General features: G+C 39.9%; 1 protein-coding gene across 1 annotated transcript in view; it reads right to left on the reverse strand.

Annotated features, from left to right (window-relative positions):
- Positions 1-15,101, reverse strand: part of C7 (complement C7) — a 61,887-nt gene extending 46,786 nt beyond the window's left edge. Inside the window, 4 exon segments of the mRNA XM_036207419.1 lie at positions 954-1,095; positions 7,968-8,043; positions 10,349-10,404; positions 15,047-15,101. Of these exon segments, the coding sequence (XP_036063312.1) occupies positions 954-1,095; positions 7,968-8,043; positions 10,349-10,404; positions 15,047-15,064 (292 nt within the window). The 5' untranslated portion in view covers positions 15,065-15,101.
- Between the last annotated feature and the right edge of the window lie 3,311 nt (positions 15,102-18,412).

The raw sequence follows: 18,412 nt of genomic DNA on the forward strand, positions 1-18,412 counted from the left end.
GGTAGATCAACCATACTCCAGGACAGGCCTCATTTTCAGGGGTAGCTGACCAATACACAATTTCCTGAGTGCTTTGTGTTGTTATGGTTTTGTGGGTTTTATCCTTTTTAGTTTTTTATTTCTTAGTGCTTTTTGTTTTGTTTTGTTTTGACAGAGAGAGAAAGAAGATGAAATTGGGTGGAAGGGGAAGTGGGAAGGATCTGAGAGGACTTGGGAAAGGGGAAAGAATATGATCTAAGTATATTGTACAATTTTTTTTTAAATAATAGTAAAAGAAAAATCTAACACACTGATTCTTTAGCTACTAATCTGTCCATAAAACTCCAGTATGTTGCAGAGTGGTGCAACATACACTCTTAAGCCCAGCACATCGGAAGCAGAGACAGGAGGATCCCTGAGTTCAAGGACAGCCTAGCACACAGAGTAAGTTCCAGAATAATCAGGACTACACAGAGAAACCCTGTCTCAGGAAACAAAAAACAAAAAACAAAAAAAACTTCAATACATTGCTTCTTGTTGAGTATGGTGGTTCACACCTGTAACCTCAGCACTGGGGAGGTAGACAACCAGAAGTTCAAAACCATTCTCTGCTACATAAGGAGTTGAATGTCAGGCTCATCTACAAGACACCACGTCCCCCTCCCCCGCCAAAAAAAAAAAGAAAAGAAAAGAAAGGAAGAAATTAGTTGAAGCTGTTGATAGCTATAATTCTACCAATACACCAAACAATGCCCATTCCTTTATAACCAGATGTCTCTCTTGCTTTTGAATGGATGATATCTAAGTGTGTAATTTATCTCATAATGCAATTAGTATACTAACAAAAATCTTGCTTGTAATTGGGGAAAATTCATTTGGAGGCCAATATAAATTCAAACAAATATGTATGGAGCAAGTTAACAAATAACACTTGAACTAGAGTCGGCATGCTGAGCCCATAGAAAACAACCTACCTGAGAAACACCTAAAACGTTCTCCGCAGCCCTCCTCTGCTGGACAGCCTAGGTCAGGGTTGCAGGACTGTGTTTCAAAAGCACTTCCCACACATGAGTGACCTCCATACTGCCCATAAACAGCGACTGATCGTCTTCGAGTCTGGAAACAAAGCAGAAGATCTCTGTGTTTTATATGTTAGTCATCCCTTTTCCTTGAGTAATAAAATCTAAGAATTAATTCAGCTTGAGAAATACCGTCTAGGAACATGTTCTGGTGTGGTACAGAAGTAAAACCCACAAATCAATGAGCCTGCAGGCTCAGTGGCAGTTAGAGGGCTATTTACATGGAGCTTCAAACCATGTATTTACTTTCACTGTTGAGTGAGGGGGAAAAAAATGTCTTGATGATTCTTTGCAAAAGTAACTTGAAAGAGTAAATACATTACAAAAGAGTATGATTATCATTTTCACCAGAGCTGTATTCTAGGAGTTAAGCACTAAAGGTTTAAGAGTAATGATATGCATTTTGTTAGAGGAAAAGGCAGAAGGGGGTTACAGGGAGAAGAGTTAAGATGAAATGAAGTTAGCAGAAAAGTGGTGGCACACACCTTTAATCCCAGCACTTGGGAGGCAGAGGCAGGCGGATCTCTGTGAAACCATGTCTGGAGGGTGGCAGGATGAAGTGAAGTAAACCCTAATAAGCATGGTAGGTGACTGGCTGGAGCTGGGTCTTCCAGGAAAAAAAAATGAGACATGGAAAAAGAACCCAGAAAGAAATGTACTGGTATAAAGGCCAACTGTACAAAATGAATATGAGCAATTCAAATGTTAAGGGATGTTAACAATGGTATTTTACTAGCTGATGGAGAGTTGAGCTCTGATAGGGAAATGCATCAAAATGGGGCCTCTTTTAAAAAACAAGAAAATGGAAGAAGTTACTGTGCTAAGTGGGAAATTCATAAGTAGTCCTAAAATTCACTTGGTCCATATTAAATAGAGAGCCATGTATCTAATCCTTAAACAGACTGAAGATCTGAACCACCTTCCCTCTCTGCTGCTACTGGTCTCCTACACTTGTGCCTTGTGCTCTCTAGTTTGATGTCAACTTGCACAAGCTAGAGTTATCTGAAGGGAGGGAACCTCAGTTGAGAAAAATGTCTCCATAATTTCCAGATGTAGGGCGTTTCCTTAATTGGTTATTGATGGAGGAGGTCCCACGCAGTTGTGAGTAGTGCCATCCCTGTGCTTGTGGTCCTGGGTTCTATAAGAAAGCAGGCTGAGCAGGCCAATAAAAAGCATTCTTCCATGGCCTCTGCATCAGCTCCTGCCTCTAGGTTCCTGCCCTGCTTGAGTTCCTGCCCTCACTGCTTTTGATGACGAATTATTATATGGAACTGTGACTGTAATAAACTCTTTCCTCCCCAAGTTGATTTTAACCATGGTGTTTCACAGCAATAGTAACCCTAACAAAAATAATCCTTCTCTATTAATAAAAAGAATCCCATCTCATTTCGAGAAAAAAAATCAAACCTTGAGTTTGGGAATCAACAGGGAAGATTAAGCACACAAACCAATTTTAAATGTACTCATCCATCTTGCATTGGGTTGGAAGTGGGCACCACGTGGGACAAGTGGTCACACTGTGTAATTTGGACTCTGAATGAGCTTTCATGAGTCTCAGCCTGGCACCGGCACCTTGCATTGCAGTTAACAGCAGAGCTGTAAGAAATAGGACCAGTAAAGTTTCTGGATATGCTTTTAGTCTCTCTTTTTAACTGACAAAGACTTGCCGCATACCTAGCTTATCAGTGTGCCCTTTTCTGGGTTCTGAATATAGACGGTGTACTTTGCACAGGAATCTTTGCCCTTCTTCATGTTGGCAGCCAGGCTCTAAAGGCTGCCCATTCTCCACAGACTCATTTTCACCTCTCTGATTCTAATCCTCTGACCCTTTTTCATTTTTACCTGTCTTTCTGAATAAAAAATTGTGTTCCGTCAACTGGGATATATCCACTGCACAACGACCTTCATCAAAAAAAAAAAAAAAAACTTATATTACAAACACCCTCTGTCTGTCTTTCTACTTAGAAGTCATTTGGGGGTTTTTTACATGATAAAAATGATTTGTGTGCTCGCTGTTTCTTTTAATCTGGCCTTGTTATTCATGTGGGTTTCCCTCCTCTGGAAGCAGTCTTCTTCTATTATGTTCGCTAGATGTCAAATTTTTCATTTGTGTAACTTGTTTTGAAAATAGCACTCATATAAATAATAAAAGAATGCTGCATTTTTAAAAAATGATGGCCAAATGGCATGGTCTATGTCAATAATCTCAGTATGTAGGAAGCTGAAGCAGGAGGATTGCCATGAATTCAAGGCCAGCCTGGGCAACTGAGTAAGGCTTTGTTTCCAAGAAAAAAAAAAATGATGGCTTGGAGAAAGCTCAGTGCCAGAGTACTCGCCTAGCAGTCCCGAGAATCTGGGCTTGATCATAAACACAGCAAAGGAAATACATAGAGAAAGTGAAGCCGAAGACTCTTCAAAACAAAAATCATCTTCTGTGATAGGGTTTTGTAATTTTACACACAATCTTAGACAAAAGACCAAGAAGTGATAGTTCTGTTATTTTAATAGTTAAAACTTGAAGCAGCAAAATGGCTCAGTGTTTAAAAGAACTTGCTGCCAAGTCTGATGATCAGAGTTCAGTTCCCAGGATCTGCATGGTAAAAGAAGATACTGACTATTACAAATTGTTCTCTGACCTCCACATTCGTCCATACAAATACTATTTTTAAATATAAATAAGAAAGTTAAAAATAGTTTAAACTTAACTTAAATATATACTTCATCCAAACTGAACCATTTAAAATATTTAACCACTCAAATGCTTAAGACATTTAAAATAGACATTGTATCCTAAGACTATTATAGGAGCATATGACTGATGTGTTTATATTTATAGCATTCATTAAAATGTAGGAAAATGCAAATAGATTCATTTCTATCACCCTGCACAAAACTCAAGTCCAAGTAGATCAAAGATCTCAATATAAAACCAGATACCCTAAACCTGACAGAAGAGAAAGTGGGGATTAGTCTATAACTCATTGGCACAGGAGATGACTTTCTGAACAGAACATTGATAACACAGATACTAAGATCAACAATTAATAAAATTAATTCATGAAACTGAAAAGCTTCTGTAAGGCAAAGGACATCATCAATAGGTCAAAATGGCAGCCTACAGAATGGGAAAAGATTTTCACCAACCCCACATTGGCAGAGGGCTAATTTCCAAAATATATAAAGAACTCAAGAAACTAGACATCAATAAATTTAAAAATGAAGTACAGATCTAAACAGAAAATTCTCAACAAAAGAATCTCAAATGGCTGAGAAACACTTAAAGCAATATTCAACATCCTTAGTCATCAGGGAAATGCAAATCAAAATGACTTTGAGATTCCATCTTAAAACTGTCAGAATGACTGAGATCAAAAACACAAGAGACAGCTCATGCTGGCAAGAATGTGGAGCAAGGGGAACACTCACTCCTCCAATGTTGGGGGGAGTGCAAACTTGTGCAGCCACTTTGGAAATTGATACGGCGGTTTCTCAGGAAATTGGGAATCACTTTACTACAAGACCCAGCTATACCACTTTTGGGCATGCATCTGAAGGATGTTCCCTCCTATCACAAGGACACTTGCTCAACTATGTTCATAGCAGCTTTACCTAGATGTCTCTCAACCAAGGAATTAATAAAGAAAATGTAGTACATTTACACAATGGAGTATTACTCAACTGTTTTAAAAAATGGCATCATGAAATTTAAAGGCAAATGGATGGAACTAAAAAAGATCATCCAGAGTGAAGTAACAAAGACCAAGAAAGACAAACATGGTATTTACTCATTTATAAGTAGATATTAGCTGTAAAGTAAAGGAGAACTATGCTACAATCTACAGACCCACAGAAGCTAAGTAAGAAGGAGAACTCAAGAGGGAACACATGAATTTCCCTGGGAAGAGGAAATAGAATATATTTTGTGGGTGGACTAGGGGCAGTGGGACTGGGAACAGGAGGGATCAGGTGGGGGCTGAGGAGAAAGAGTAGAGGAAGAGGCAACTGGAATTGGAGGGCATTTCAAGGTCAAGGTAGAAACCTAGTGCAACGGAAACTCCCTGAAACCTACAAGGAACCTAAGACTCCTAGTAATGGGGATTACCAAGCCTGAAGTAGACATCTTTTGTAACCAGGCAAGGTTTCCAATGGAGGGACTGGGATACCAACACAACCATAAAACCTTTGACTTACAATAGGTCCAGCCTATAAGATGTGCTGGGGTAAAGGTGGCACAGAACTTGTGGGAGTGGCCCACCAGTGACTGGTCCAACTTGAGACCTACACCTAGAGGGTGCCCAGGCCTGACACTACCTGGAGGCCAGAAACCAGAAACTGGATAGCCCAGAGACCTAGGATAGAACCAAACACAACTGGAATAAAAAAAAAATCAATGAAATGATTCTTAATGATATCCTACTATGCTTGTAGACCAGAGCCTAGCATAATCATCATCAGAGAGGCTTCATTCAGTAACTGATAGGAGTATTTAGAGAAAGCCACAGCCAAACATTAGGAAGATGGGAAGAAAATATTGTGGGAGCAAAAGGGGTCAAGGACACTACAAGACACAGCCCACAGAATCAACCAAGCAGGGCTCATAGGGGCTCAAAGAGACTGAAGCGGCAATTGTGGAGCCTGTATGGGTCTAACCTACGCCCTCTGCATATATGTCATGGTTGTGTAGCTTGGTGTTCCTGTGGGACTCCTAACAGTGAGAGTGGGGGCTATTTCTGACTCTTTTGCCTGCTTTGGGGACTCCTCTCCTCCTACTGGGTTGCCTCGTCCAGCCTTGATATAAGGTTATGTGCCTAGTTTTATTGTAACTTGTTATGCCATGTATGGTTGATATCCCTGAGAGGTCTGCTCTTTTCTGAATGGAAATGGAGACAGAAGAGACCTGAGGGAAAGTGGAGCAGAGGGACTGGGAGGAGAGGAGGGAAGGGAAACAGCAGTCAGCATGTAATATATGAGAGAAGAATAAATAAAGAAAACATGTTTGTTAAAGTGTTATTTATGGCTTAAAAATGGATCCAGTACTTGGTATGCAGAGGATCATGAGATTGATGCCAGCCTAGGCTACATAGTGAGATTCTGTCTTATACCAAACAACAACAAAAAGCGGAAACCACCTAAATATCAAACATTAGGAAAATGGTAAGTTGCATAGTTACATTCATAAAATGGAGTTTATTATATTTGTTACTAATATGTTACTGTTATTATATGCTGATACTTTATTTGGATAAACTAATACAATACAAAGCCATGGCTAGCCACAAAACCTTCTATATAACATCTTTTCTACCCACAAAACGTGCCGGGGCAATGGTGGTGTAGAACTTGTGGGAGGGCCGAACCAGTGTCTGGTTTAACTTGAGGTCCATGCTGCCATGAAAGGGAGCCCTTGCCTAACATTGCCTAAATGGCCAGGATAACCCAGAGTCCTAGGTTAGAACCAAACACAAATGGCAATAGTAATAATAATAATAATAATAATAATAATAATAATAATAATTCCTAATGATATTCTGCTATACTCATAGATTGATGCCTTGTCCACTGTCATCAGAGACGCTTCCTCCAGCAGAATATGGGAGCACATGCAGAGACCTACTGCAGATATTTTGTGGAGAAAGAGTCTAAACTGGAGGTCTCCATTGGGTCCCTTTCCTCAGAGCTCGTGGAACCCCCATGTGGAAGAAGGGGAGGAAAGACTGTAGGAGCCAGAAGGATGGAGGACACCAGGCAAACATGGCCACTGAATCATCTAAGCAAGGCTCATACGAGCTCATTGAGACTGAATCAGTAAGCAGGGGGCCTGCATGGCTCTGCATCAGGTCTTCTGCATATGTTGTGGCTGTTAGCTTGGTGTTTTTGTGAGACTCCTAACAGTGGGAGCGGATGTATATCTGACTCTTTTGCCTGCTCTTGAGACTCATTTCCTCCTATTGAGTTGCCTTATCCGCCACTGTGTCTTATTTTTGTTGTGTTTGGTTGTTGGCTCTTGAAGGCTTGCTCTTTTCTGAAGGGAAATGAAGGGAGATGGGGTCTGGGGGAGAAGGGTGGAAGGGAGCTGGGAGGAGTGATGGGAAACTATGATAGGGATGTATTGTATGATAGAAGAATCTATTTTCAATTTAAAAAAATCACTTTAAAGAATGATGATAATAATATATAAAAACTATGCACAGTGTTGAAAATACATTACTCATGAATTAAATTCTCAGAAAATAATAATGAGTGTTAAAAATAAATAAAATAAAGACTATAAGCACACAGAGAGAAATGTGCTGGAAGACTAAATAGCAAAACGATGATATATTTGTTTCTTCTAGACAACAAAATTATGAGTGCTGTTTTCTTTCATTACACATTACTGTATTCTCATTAGAGAATGTTTTATAAAGAAAAACACATTTTTAGAAGTATTGTGCCATAGCCAGGTCAAGTCAACCATTTTATTTTACATTATTACTTAGGAAATAACTTTAAAACATTGAATATGCTTGATTTATTCAGTTAGTCTCTATCTGTGAAGTAAAATGAAGCATCTGTTTCACTGTTTGCTGGTGTTTGAAATGGGAGGATAAGTTAAAACTTGTGAACAAAATACAGATTTTGAACTTTCTTCTATGTAATTCTTGTCTGTTTAATAAAGAATTACTGAGTTACCCTGAACTTTCAGCCTGTGGTTTTTTTTAAAAAAAAAAAAAAGTCAAAAAGTCAAGAAAAATATACACATCACAGTTTAACAGTATTGTAAACAAGTTCTCATTTCTTCCTGGAAAAATCCACAAAAATAAGTTTCAAAATACATTAACACTAATTGATGAACATTCAAAAGCTGATTCAGTTGTGGTTATACCTTCACGTAACAATAACCAAGTCAAAAGTTCTGCCAGAGCCTACCTGTGTCTTGGTACAGCCATCACATTCCGACCAAGGGCCAAAGGAGTCCCACTGGCAGTGGACTGGAGAAGCAGCTCTGTCATGGCACCCGAGTGTCCATCATAAAGCAGGTGGGATGAGAAGCAAGAAAATGCAAAGAATAGACAAGAACAGTCAAAAGTCATTAAAGGTACCTCTCCTTGAAACGGTGGTGATCACCTGTCACCCAGCCTCCCCTCCGCATCAGGAGAGGAGGAAGGTGGAGGCAGGAGGATCAGAAGTTCAAGGTCATGCCCAGCTGTACAGTGAGTTTGAGGACAGCCTGAGCTACAGGAGATCCTGTCTGAAAAAAAAAACAGACAACAACAAAAATGTGCTTTAAGATGCATAATGTAATTATATGAAAATGTCACCGTAAAGCACATTTTTATGTAATTATTGTATGTTGGTTAAAAAGAAGAAATACTTCCAAAAATTTTAAAAGGTATGAAAAGTATCCTAAAAATACATGAAAATGGGAAGAGGGGTACCTCTTTTTACTAGAGCTTAATTTTCCTTAAATATCTATTTTGTACAAAGTACTGTTAACATAGTAGGCTGTAAGGATAGGAATACAGAAATTTCTAATCATCATATACTATACCTAATATGATCAATTTCATAACTGTGTTTATCCTGGCTATTTTTATGTAAACTTGACATAAGCTTGAGTAATCAGAGAGGATGGATCCTCAGTTGAGAAAAGGCTTCCATTGATGGATCAGGCTGTAGGCCAGCCTGGAGAGCATTTTCTTAGTTAGTGATTGATGGGAGAGGGAGGGCCCAGCCCATGGTGGGTGGTGCCATTCCTGGTCTTGTAACCCTAGGTTCTATAAGAAAGCAGGCTGAACAAGCCACGATGAGCAAGCCAGTAAGCAGCACTCCTCGATGGCCTTTGCATCAGCTTCTGCCTACAGGTTCCTTCCCTGCTTGAATTCTTGTCGTGACTTCCTTTGATGATAATAACTGTGATGTGGAAACATAAGCTGAATAAACTCTTTCCTCTCCAAGTTGTTTTGGTCATGGTGTTTTATCGCATCAGTAGTAACCCTAACCAAGACAATGTTCACATAAAATTTATCATGGGGATATAAATAAAGGAGTAGTCAAAGTTAAGAGAGTAGGTGAACGTATTTGGGAGGAAGTATTGGGTCTTTGAAGAAACTCAATAATGACTTGAAGCTATCCAGAAACTTGAGAGACAAACTCTAAGAACACTAGAAAAATGCCAGCAAAGACTATGTGACAGCAATTTAAATGTCCCCCCCATATTCACTCAGGCCCCTTCTTAAGTACATACACAGGTGAAAAAAAAAAAAACTGAGTTTAAGCAATTCCACTCTGATCAAGCATATGTGGGTGGTAGAGCTGCTCTCGAAAAATGCTAAACCCTGGCTGTGGAGGAAGACACCTGGGTGAGTCCTCAAAGGTCAAGGAAGACTTAGGAAAAACTCATGGCCAAGACTCTGGATTTGTGGACTCAGAGCACATTACTGGGCTGGGAGACTTCTTGCATCCAGGTGATTCTTGAATCCTAGAGCTGTCAGGTGATCCTAAAAATAATGAATCCCATTCTGTAGTGTGCATTGAAAGAACCTTGGTTACCTGTTTTACATGGTACCAGCGAGCCAAATGTCTACATCTTTTGACCCTTAAATGGCCCTCTGAAGGTATTGTTGCTTGTCTACCTATGCCCCAGGAAGAAACAGAGGCCTTCCCCAAGGATGGAGGCACAGGATGGATACTCTGTAGCCTTCCCTCCTGTCTCCCTCATTACTCTGCACAGAACCCTTAGAGCACGCACATTGTTAGCCTCAGGACCTTGGTCACCAGTGGACTCTACATGCTATCTCATCCTTTTGTGTCCCTGGGTCTTGCTCAGCTCCTGACACTTATTTTAATAGTTCCATCAAGTGAACTGACCTATTTCCATCAATCCAACAGTGTGAATAAACACAAGGGAATGGGTAAATTGTGCTGGCTTTTATCCAGCCTTCCGGAACCAATAAAACTATTTTCTTTAAAAAACAAAACAAAACAAAAAAAACTGTTGACCTTTAGAATCTGGAGAATGTTTATCAAGGACTAAATTTAAAGATCTAATATTGCTCTGGGTCCTCTAAGCTCTCTGAATTAAGGTAAAACCCTGAAACTGGGACCAAAAATCATGAGGTATTTCTGTCCTTGTTTCTTCCTTAAGGGAAAAAAATAAGAATAAAAGTATAATTATTATATTTTCTAAAAATGTGGAAAGATGAGATGCATAAACACATCCAATGTGCTACATAAAAGTTAAACCATTCTGAAGGATTTACTATTTTTACATTTTTAAAATTTTCACACAAAATCTGAAATATTCTTACCTTGAGAAGATTTGAAACTCTGCCATAAATCCCACCAAAATGAGTAAGTGTGTTGTCTAGAATAGAAAACAATGCAATATTACTTTAGGTTTCATTTCTTTAATGAGTTAAAAATGAATACATCCACTGAAGTATGGATTTGTGGTTGGGAGAATATGAGTGGAAGAACCATATAGAAGATATTAAATGGCTTTTCTCTTTGAGATTGTGTTTTAAATAGAAGCTTGAAGGTTCTTCAAAAAAAACTTTAAAATAGAACTACCATATGATTTTGCAATCCCAATGTAATGAAATCAGTACGCCAAGAAAGATATCTGCATTCCCATATTTAATGCAGTATTAGTCATGATAGCTAAAACAAGAAATGTAAGGGTGTCCACCATTGGATAAAAGAATTAAGAAAAAGGTAGTAAGAGGAGACAAGGAGTGTAGTTAACTGGTGCTTAAGTAATTTGCATGAGACTGTACTTGACCCTCAGTATAGCAGGGGTGGGGGAGGTGAAGAGGAGAAAACATACACCATGGAATACCGTTGAGCCTTAAAAGAGAAAACCTGGGGCTAGAGAGATGGCTCAGTGGTTAAGAGCACCAGCTACTGTACTAGAGGTCCTGAGTTCCATTCCCAGCACCCACATGGTGGCTCATAACCACTTGCAATTAGATCTGGTGCCCTCTTCTGGCCTTCAAGGACACATGCAGGCAGAACACTGTATACATAATAAATAAATAAACCTTTAAAAAAAATTTTTTTAAAAAGAGAAAAACCTCCTGTTTGCAATAACACATGTGAACTTAGATGATATTGTGTTAAATAAGCACAAAAAGAGAAATACCATAGGATAAAACTCATTTATAGATGTTATCAAAAAATGCTGAACTCTGGGAAGTAAAATGGAGAATGAACAAGGACTGACTGCCGGGTCCCTAACCCCAGCTGGTACACCTCCTGAATCCTCTTCACTAAGGCTCTTGGAACATAGTTGAAGAGATGGTGGAAAGACTGAAGAGACTAGAGAGGAATACAACACCTGCTATAAGATAGTGTGTTCTAGCCATGACAGGGGAGTTGCACCTGAGAAATCTCATGACTATTGTTGCCTAAAGATTCACATGCTAACATGGCTAAGAGAGTCTCCCAAGGTCTTCACTCTGGATGGAGAGCAACAGATAATCGATGGCTGCTGAGAGATGGAGAATCAGTTTCTACAGGAATGAACCTATGCATTGTCTAATCCCAAATGGTCAACACTGAACACATATACACAAGAGGAAGATGAAATGGACCCAGCAGATTTTAGTGCATGAGTGCACGCTTGCAAGTGTACGTGTGTGTGTGTGTGTGTGTGTGTGTGTGTGTGTGTGTGTGTGAGAGAGAGAGAGAGAGAGAGAGAGAGAGAGAGAGAGAGAGAGAGGTTGCAAAGTGCCGATTTGTAGATGAAAAAGGGACAGAGGTAAACAAGTAGGACCTTGTAACTGAAAAGATGGCTAAACATCAATATCTAGAAAGGCCAGTGGAATAGTATGAGAAAAAAACTAAAAAACATCAGGAGTACCATTCACAGGGGACTCTAGACTATAGAAATGGAGAAAGGGAACTAAGCACCAACGTTTATTCACTGACTTCTTCTGACCACAGATGTCACATGACCAGCTGCCCCAGCCTTGATGTCCCCCTACAGAGGACTGTATCTTGCACTGGGAGCTAAAATGAGCCTTTCCTTGAGCTGCTTTCGTCAGAGTACTTTTAAACAGAAAAACCAAGACAGGCCCTAAAATGGGAGCAATTTGTCTTCCTGCCCTTTAGGAAGAGAATAGTCCACATGAAAATAGAACAGTCCTGGGCACAAGCTGACCATAAATTATCGGTTTAGAGTCTGCCATGTTGGAAAATAGGGAATGAACCGGGTCTGTGACACTCGGCTGAACCTACAGCACCTCAGTTCTTTTTTCTTGTTTTTTCGTCCGTGAATGAACACTAGCGTTTCCTGTTTCCACTACTGTGTTTCAGCTGACGTGCTCATCTGAGACATCACTGTGCCTGACACGGACCATCCTCTGATTTCACTGATTCTAGGGTGAGCTCAGACCAAGGGGGGCAGACGGCATAACTGACCTGTAGCTAGCTCAGAGGGAAGCTCCTTGGCTCTGAACCCTTCTTCAATAGCTCAGCCCCAAGTTACCACCTAGTCAAGTGACGACACCGAGAGACACTGAGAAAACCAAGAGGAATTCTGGAGGCATTCTCCTAAGTTGAGCTGACATGGATGGAGAAGGAGGTCAAAGACCATTCCTCCTTAAAATACCAGATGTAGAGATCGCTTCTGCCATCTTATAGCTCCAGAATTTCCCATGTCTCCATTGTTGGAAACATATCATACAAGCATGCCTTTCGGGGTTATGCTAAGAATGTAAACATCTACTTTTAAATACAAGCAGAAATTCTGCATGCATCTTGGAGTGAAACCGTTGCTTCTTTTGTTGACATTCTATCAGCCAATTAAAAGAAAAAAGTGTATTTATTATCACGACATTAAAATGTCATAAATTAATGACTGTGAAACACATTTTAAACATAAAACAATTATTAAGATGTCTCACCATAAAAATAAGGAAGGAAATTGATTGACAGTTAATCCCAATGTTGGGGAAAACAGGTTAGCTAGATGACTTTAACAAGCATATCATATTCCTTTTTGAACTAACAAGTGTTCTAAATTGTTAAATAAACCTACAAAGCACAGTAAAATAAATACCAGAATTTATATTGTAAATCTAAGTTTGTAAATTTCGTTGGTGTTGTAGCATTGTAGCCTTAGACGTATCAACTTTGTAATTTATGTTCAACATTTAACTATTTAATTCAAAGGTTACCAAAGACCTACATCTTGATCATGCTCACTAGCGAGCATGGATTCTGTAAAACAAGTGGACAGGACAGTGACTGTGAGGCAACCTCACAGCTGACAGAGTGGCAGAATTGTTCCTCCAGTATGATAATGCAACATTTTTATTTTAAATATCAAATCTGCAATGATAAAATTGGGTCTGGGAAGATGACTCAATCGTTAATGCACCTGATATGTAAGCAAAAGGATCTGCATTTGATTCCCAGCATCCATAGGAGCTATGTAGGTCCTTGGTCCCCACCATCCATAGGAGCTAGGTAGGTCCTTGGTCTACAGCATCCACAGGAGACATGTAGGTCCTTGGTCTACAGCATCCATAGGAGACATGTAGGTCCTTGGTCCCCAGCATCCATAGGAGTTATGTAGGTCCTTGGTCTACAGCATCCATTGGAGGCATGTAGGTCTGTGTGCTCACAGATAAGTACTAGGGAAACCAGGAATGTTAGACACATGGAGTTGTCTCTTTAATGAGAGATGTATATAACCTGTGTTCTACCCAGAAGGCTTGTCCTCTGTACTATCTGGATGGCCAGGCTACACTGGCTCCTCCTGACCTTTATCTTGAGCCTGTTTATCTCAGTCAATCTACATAACTATTCTCCCCTAGACTGTAACTGTGAGCATTGTTTTCATTGAGCCTGCTTCCTTAGGTGACTTATAGAACCTATCTTTATGGGAGACATCACTTGTACTTAGTGGAATCCTGTCTTAAGCACACAGGGTTGTGTTATACTAGGAAACCTTTTTCCAAATTGTGCTGTGATTAAATATGTCTGAAAATAAACTATCCAGTGTCAGATTCTCAACGTTTGAACCAACATCAGCTGAGTTGTGTTGAATCGAATTTCCTTCTTGCTTCCCCTGGATTAACATTCTGATGGCCATGGTGTTTGTAGACACTCTCCCCCAACCCACCACACACACACACATACACACACACACACACACACACACACACACACACACACACACACACAAAAGCATCACATAAAAAGGCAAGCACAGCAGTAGATGCCTATGATCCCAACACTGAGGAGGATGCCTGGTTTTGCTAATCAGTCAGTCTAGCCATACTGGTAAGTTTCAGTTTCAATGAGAAACTTTATCTCAAAAAATAAAAAAAAAGGAAAGAAGGAAGGAAGGAAGGAAAGAAAGAAGAGCAATTGAGGAAGATGAGGAAGATACCTGTGGAATGCACACATACATGTGAACACACAAATTATAATAGCAATTCTAAATTGTATTCCTATCCTAGAATTTCATTCTATAATAACAATTTCTATCATTGGCCTTTTGTGCATATTAACTTTCTAAAGATATTTGATTGTTTTATGTTAGTCTGACATGTGTGTATGATTAAACTAATCGTTTCATTCTGTATAATTACATTGTGGACCCACACAGTCCTTTTTTATCCAAGATTTTGAATTCTGACTTTCAGTTTTCTATAAAAAGCTCTTATATCATCTGATCAAGACCTCACTACATGACCCAAAATTAAAAACAAACAATCAAACTGGAGAACACTGCCTTAGAAGTGACAGTGGTCCTATTGTGTTCTGTTTTTGCTTTCTCGGGACTTCCACACACACTGCCTTCAATCCCTTTTCCCCAGCTCTTTCCGACTGATTCACTTTGGCTGAACTATTAAAATCTATTTAGATAAGGATGTTGTTTAAAGTCACCCCCAGACCTTCTCACTATTCTTCTCTTCATCTGATTTCTTTCAGTTAAGTATGACCTTCCCCTTTGAGATGCCTTTAAGTAGGTAAGTCAGAAATTATTATCTTACCTTCATGTTGGGAAACATTCAGGACAGATAAGAACAAGAAAATTTCATCTGTAAGGACAGATGAGCTTTCATCTCCCCCACAGCCTCTCCCGCTCTGGATTATTTTTCCACTCATTTATAGAGTCAGCTGTACTGAGATTAGCTCCTACCCCAACAAGATTCTCCAGGGACATAGACAGCCTGACTCTGTACTTGATCTGTGCCTTGAAGCCAGATGCATTTTGTCAGTTACACAGACCCTTGCTGCAGCCAGCTGGGACTGTTTGGGAGTTACAGATATGTTTCTGGGAAATGTATCTGCTAATTGGGAAAGACAGTAAATGTCCTCAGTTCAGCATTGAAGTGATTTCCAAGCAAAGGAGACCCTGTAAAACAAGGGCTAAACCTCTTTACTTTTTTAATCTACTAAACTGAGCACATGTTTTCATGATTCTCTTAAAGTGTGTTATTAAGCAGGCTTTGAGATTACTTTGTGAAAGGAGAGTTCTTTGTCCATTTTCTGTTTTTGTAGCAAAATATTTGAGACTCGGATCTTTAAAATGTACAAGTCTATTTGGTTCATAGTTCTAAAAACTAGGAAGGCTAAGAGCATGATGCTGGAATCCATTTAATATCTGGTAAGAGCTTGTCTTTATGCATCATGACACAAAAGAGGTTATCACATGGTGAAACATAGTAAATGTGGTAGCACAAGTTCCTCTTCCATAGCATATAAAACCACCAATGCTAAAAATAGGAGCCTCATTCTCACGACCTCATCTAATCTTTAGAGGGCTTACCTCAAAATATTACTAATGGATGATGGATACTAAATTTTCAATACAGGAATTTGGAATGAGTATATTTAAACCATAATAGATCTGGATATAGTTCTGTCTGTCAAAAAACAAATGGAATGTTCTAGCACAGAACTTTTCTGGAAACAAAATAGAGCATAATAGTGCCACACATTCATCCTTTTGTCTTTAGCTTCCACAAAGCAATCACAGAAAATATTTGGGGGTCACAGTTTGCATTTGGAAATCAAAGAATAAGGAGTCCATTCTCTTCTTCCACCTTGTGGGATCTGATATTTGAACTCAGATTTTCAAGCTTGGTAGCAAGCCCCTTCACCCACTGAGTCATCTTGATGGTCAGTTTTCAATTTTCTTTTTTTATTTTTAAGAGTTATTTTATTTCATGTGCATGAATGCTGTGGATATTGCTCTGTATAAATAAAGTGCTGATTGGCCAGTGGCCAGGCAAGAAGTATAGGTGGGACAAGAGAGAAGAGAATTCTGGGAGGTGGCAGGCTGGAGCAAGAGAGACTACCAGCCGCCGCCATGACAAGCAACATGGAAAGACACCGGTAAGCCACAAGCCACATGGTAAAGTATAGACTAATAGAAATGGGTTAATTTAAGATAGAAGAAGTAGATAACAAGAAGCCTGCCATGGCCATACAGTTTCTAAACAATGTAAGTTTCTGTGTGTTTACTTGGTTCGTTCTGAGCATCTATGGGCCTGGCGGGTAAGAGAGATTTGTCCTGACTATGGGCCAGGCAGGAAAACTCTAACTACACATGAGTGTTTGCAGGCATGTATGTATGGGTACCATGCACATGCCTGGTGCCCTCAAAGGTCAGAAGAGGGCATTGGGTTCCCTTGAACTGGAGTTATGGATGGCTGTAAGTCACCATGTGGGTGCTGGAAACTGAATCCAGGTCCTCTTCAAGAGCAGCCAATGCTCTTTATTGCCAAGCCATCTCTCCAGTCCTGACTCACCTTTTTAAAAGAAGCAGACTTGTGAAATGTGTCTGCACAACCTCAGCAGTGATGTGGAACTCACAACTCCCTTTGTAATGGTTCCCAAAGGAGCTGTAAATATACTTAGGCTCTGACAGCATCTGAGGCAAAAGAGAAGAAAAGGGAAATGTTACACCTTTGAGTTAGGATTCAGAAGTGCCGACAGACCTAACACAACCATGTGACAGCACTTAGCAGCTGCACAGAGGGTGAAATTCTGGGAAGGAAAAAGTGCATTATCTCATTGAAGGGATAAATATTCCTCCCATCTCTTTAGCCTGGTGATAGTTGAATCTTCCTTCCTAAGCCAAGAGATTGATCAGTCCAACCATAATGTTAGGTTTCCACCCAGGCCACAGATTCCATTTTCTTGACCAAAAGGAAATGGCTTTCCCTTAATGGACCTTTAATGCTACTGTAACAATGTCACATGAATGTTTATCTGTTCCAACAAGAATTCCAATGGGGAAACCATTAGGACAAGAGCTTTAAATATAGATGGGGTCTACACTGTGGACAGTTTGGCTACCAGCATAAGCAGTATAGACTTTTTCAAAGGTTGGTGGAAAATCGTGCATGGAAAGGTCTTTAGGAAGAAATGAAACTGGGGGTCAAGATGAGTCAAATGGTGGTGATGTGTACATGCAGGGGAAGGAATTGAAAGGATAACTTGGGATTTTTCAGTTTAAAAAAAAAGACAGTAAAAGCCTCATTTAAGGAGATAGACAAAACGTCTAGAAAGATTCTTGGGCCTTAATGATTAAACAGGATTTCAAGTCTGACTGTGAGAAATGCAAGAATTTAAGAAGCTAAATGAGGAAGAGGTGATTTTTAAAGAGGGATATCTGTGGTCTGGGAGAGCATCCAGAAGATTCCTGCAAATGGGGGTGTCTTCGGGAAGACCGAGGTCACCCCAGTTATGTAAGTGGAGCTACTGGTGTGGAAAAAATACAGCTGGAGTCTGATCATACTGAGGCATAAACCACAAGAAACATCCCATTTGGGGAGCAAGAAACTTTTTTTAAATGGGAGCGAGAAAGAGAGGTTATGAAAATGATTAACAGAGGGAAGCAATGCTATCAGCCAGTTTGGGGAACTTGAAGGAGATGAGGCCAATGGGCAATGAGAAATGGTGGTCAGAGAGAAGGCAAGCTAAGGGAACACCAAGCCAACCATGAAAGCACAGTTGTTGGTAAACTAAGGGTAGCATTTTCCAATCTTTTTGCCACATAGTACTGAAGGACACTTCCAGAAAGAAAAAAGAGAACCTTAATTTGTAGCTATATAGGACTGTAAGTATATAAAATAGAGTTGAGTTAGGAAGCTTCCAAGATCCTGACTTTAGGGACCTGGTGATATGATGCTTCCTTCTCTGGGGAAGAAGCATCCTCAGGTGGAATGGGAAATGTTCAGCAGCAACCTTGCCCTGTAGGGAATGCCAGCTGGTCCTGCCCTGGTCATGATGTTGAAAATGTCTCCTGGTGCCAAATGTCCCGTGTGGCAAAATGCTCAACACATCCCTTAATTGAGAATCATAGCTACACTATATTTTCAGCAAACACCCAGGTTGGTATCCATGGT

The sequence above is a fragment of the Onychomys torridus genome, chromosome 15, assembly GCF_903995425.1.
Source record: "Onychomys torridus chromosome 15, mOncTor1.1, whole genome shotgun sequence".
Lineage (NCBI taxonomy): Eukaryota > Metazoa > Chordata > Mammalia > Rodentia > Cricetidae > Onychomys > Onychomys torridus.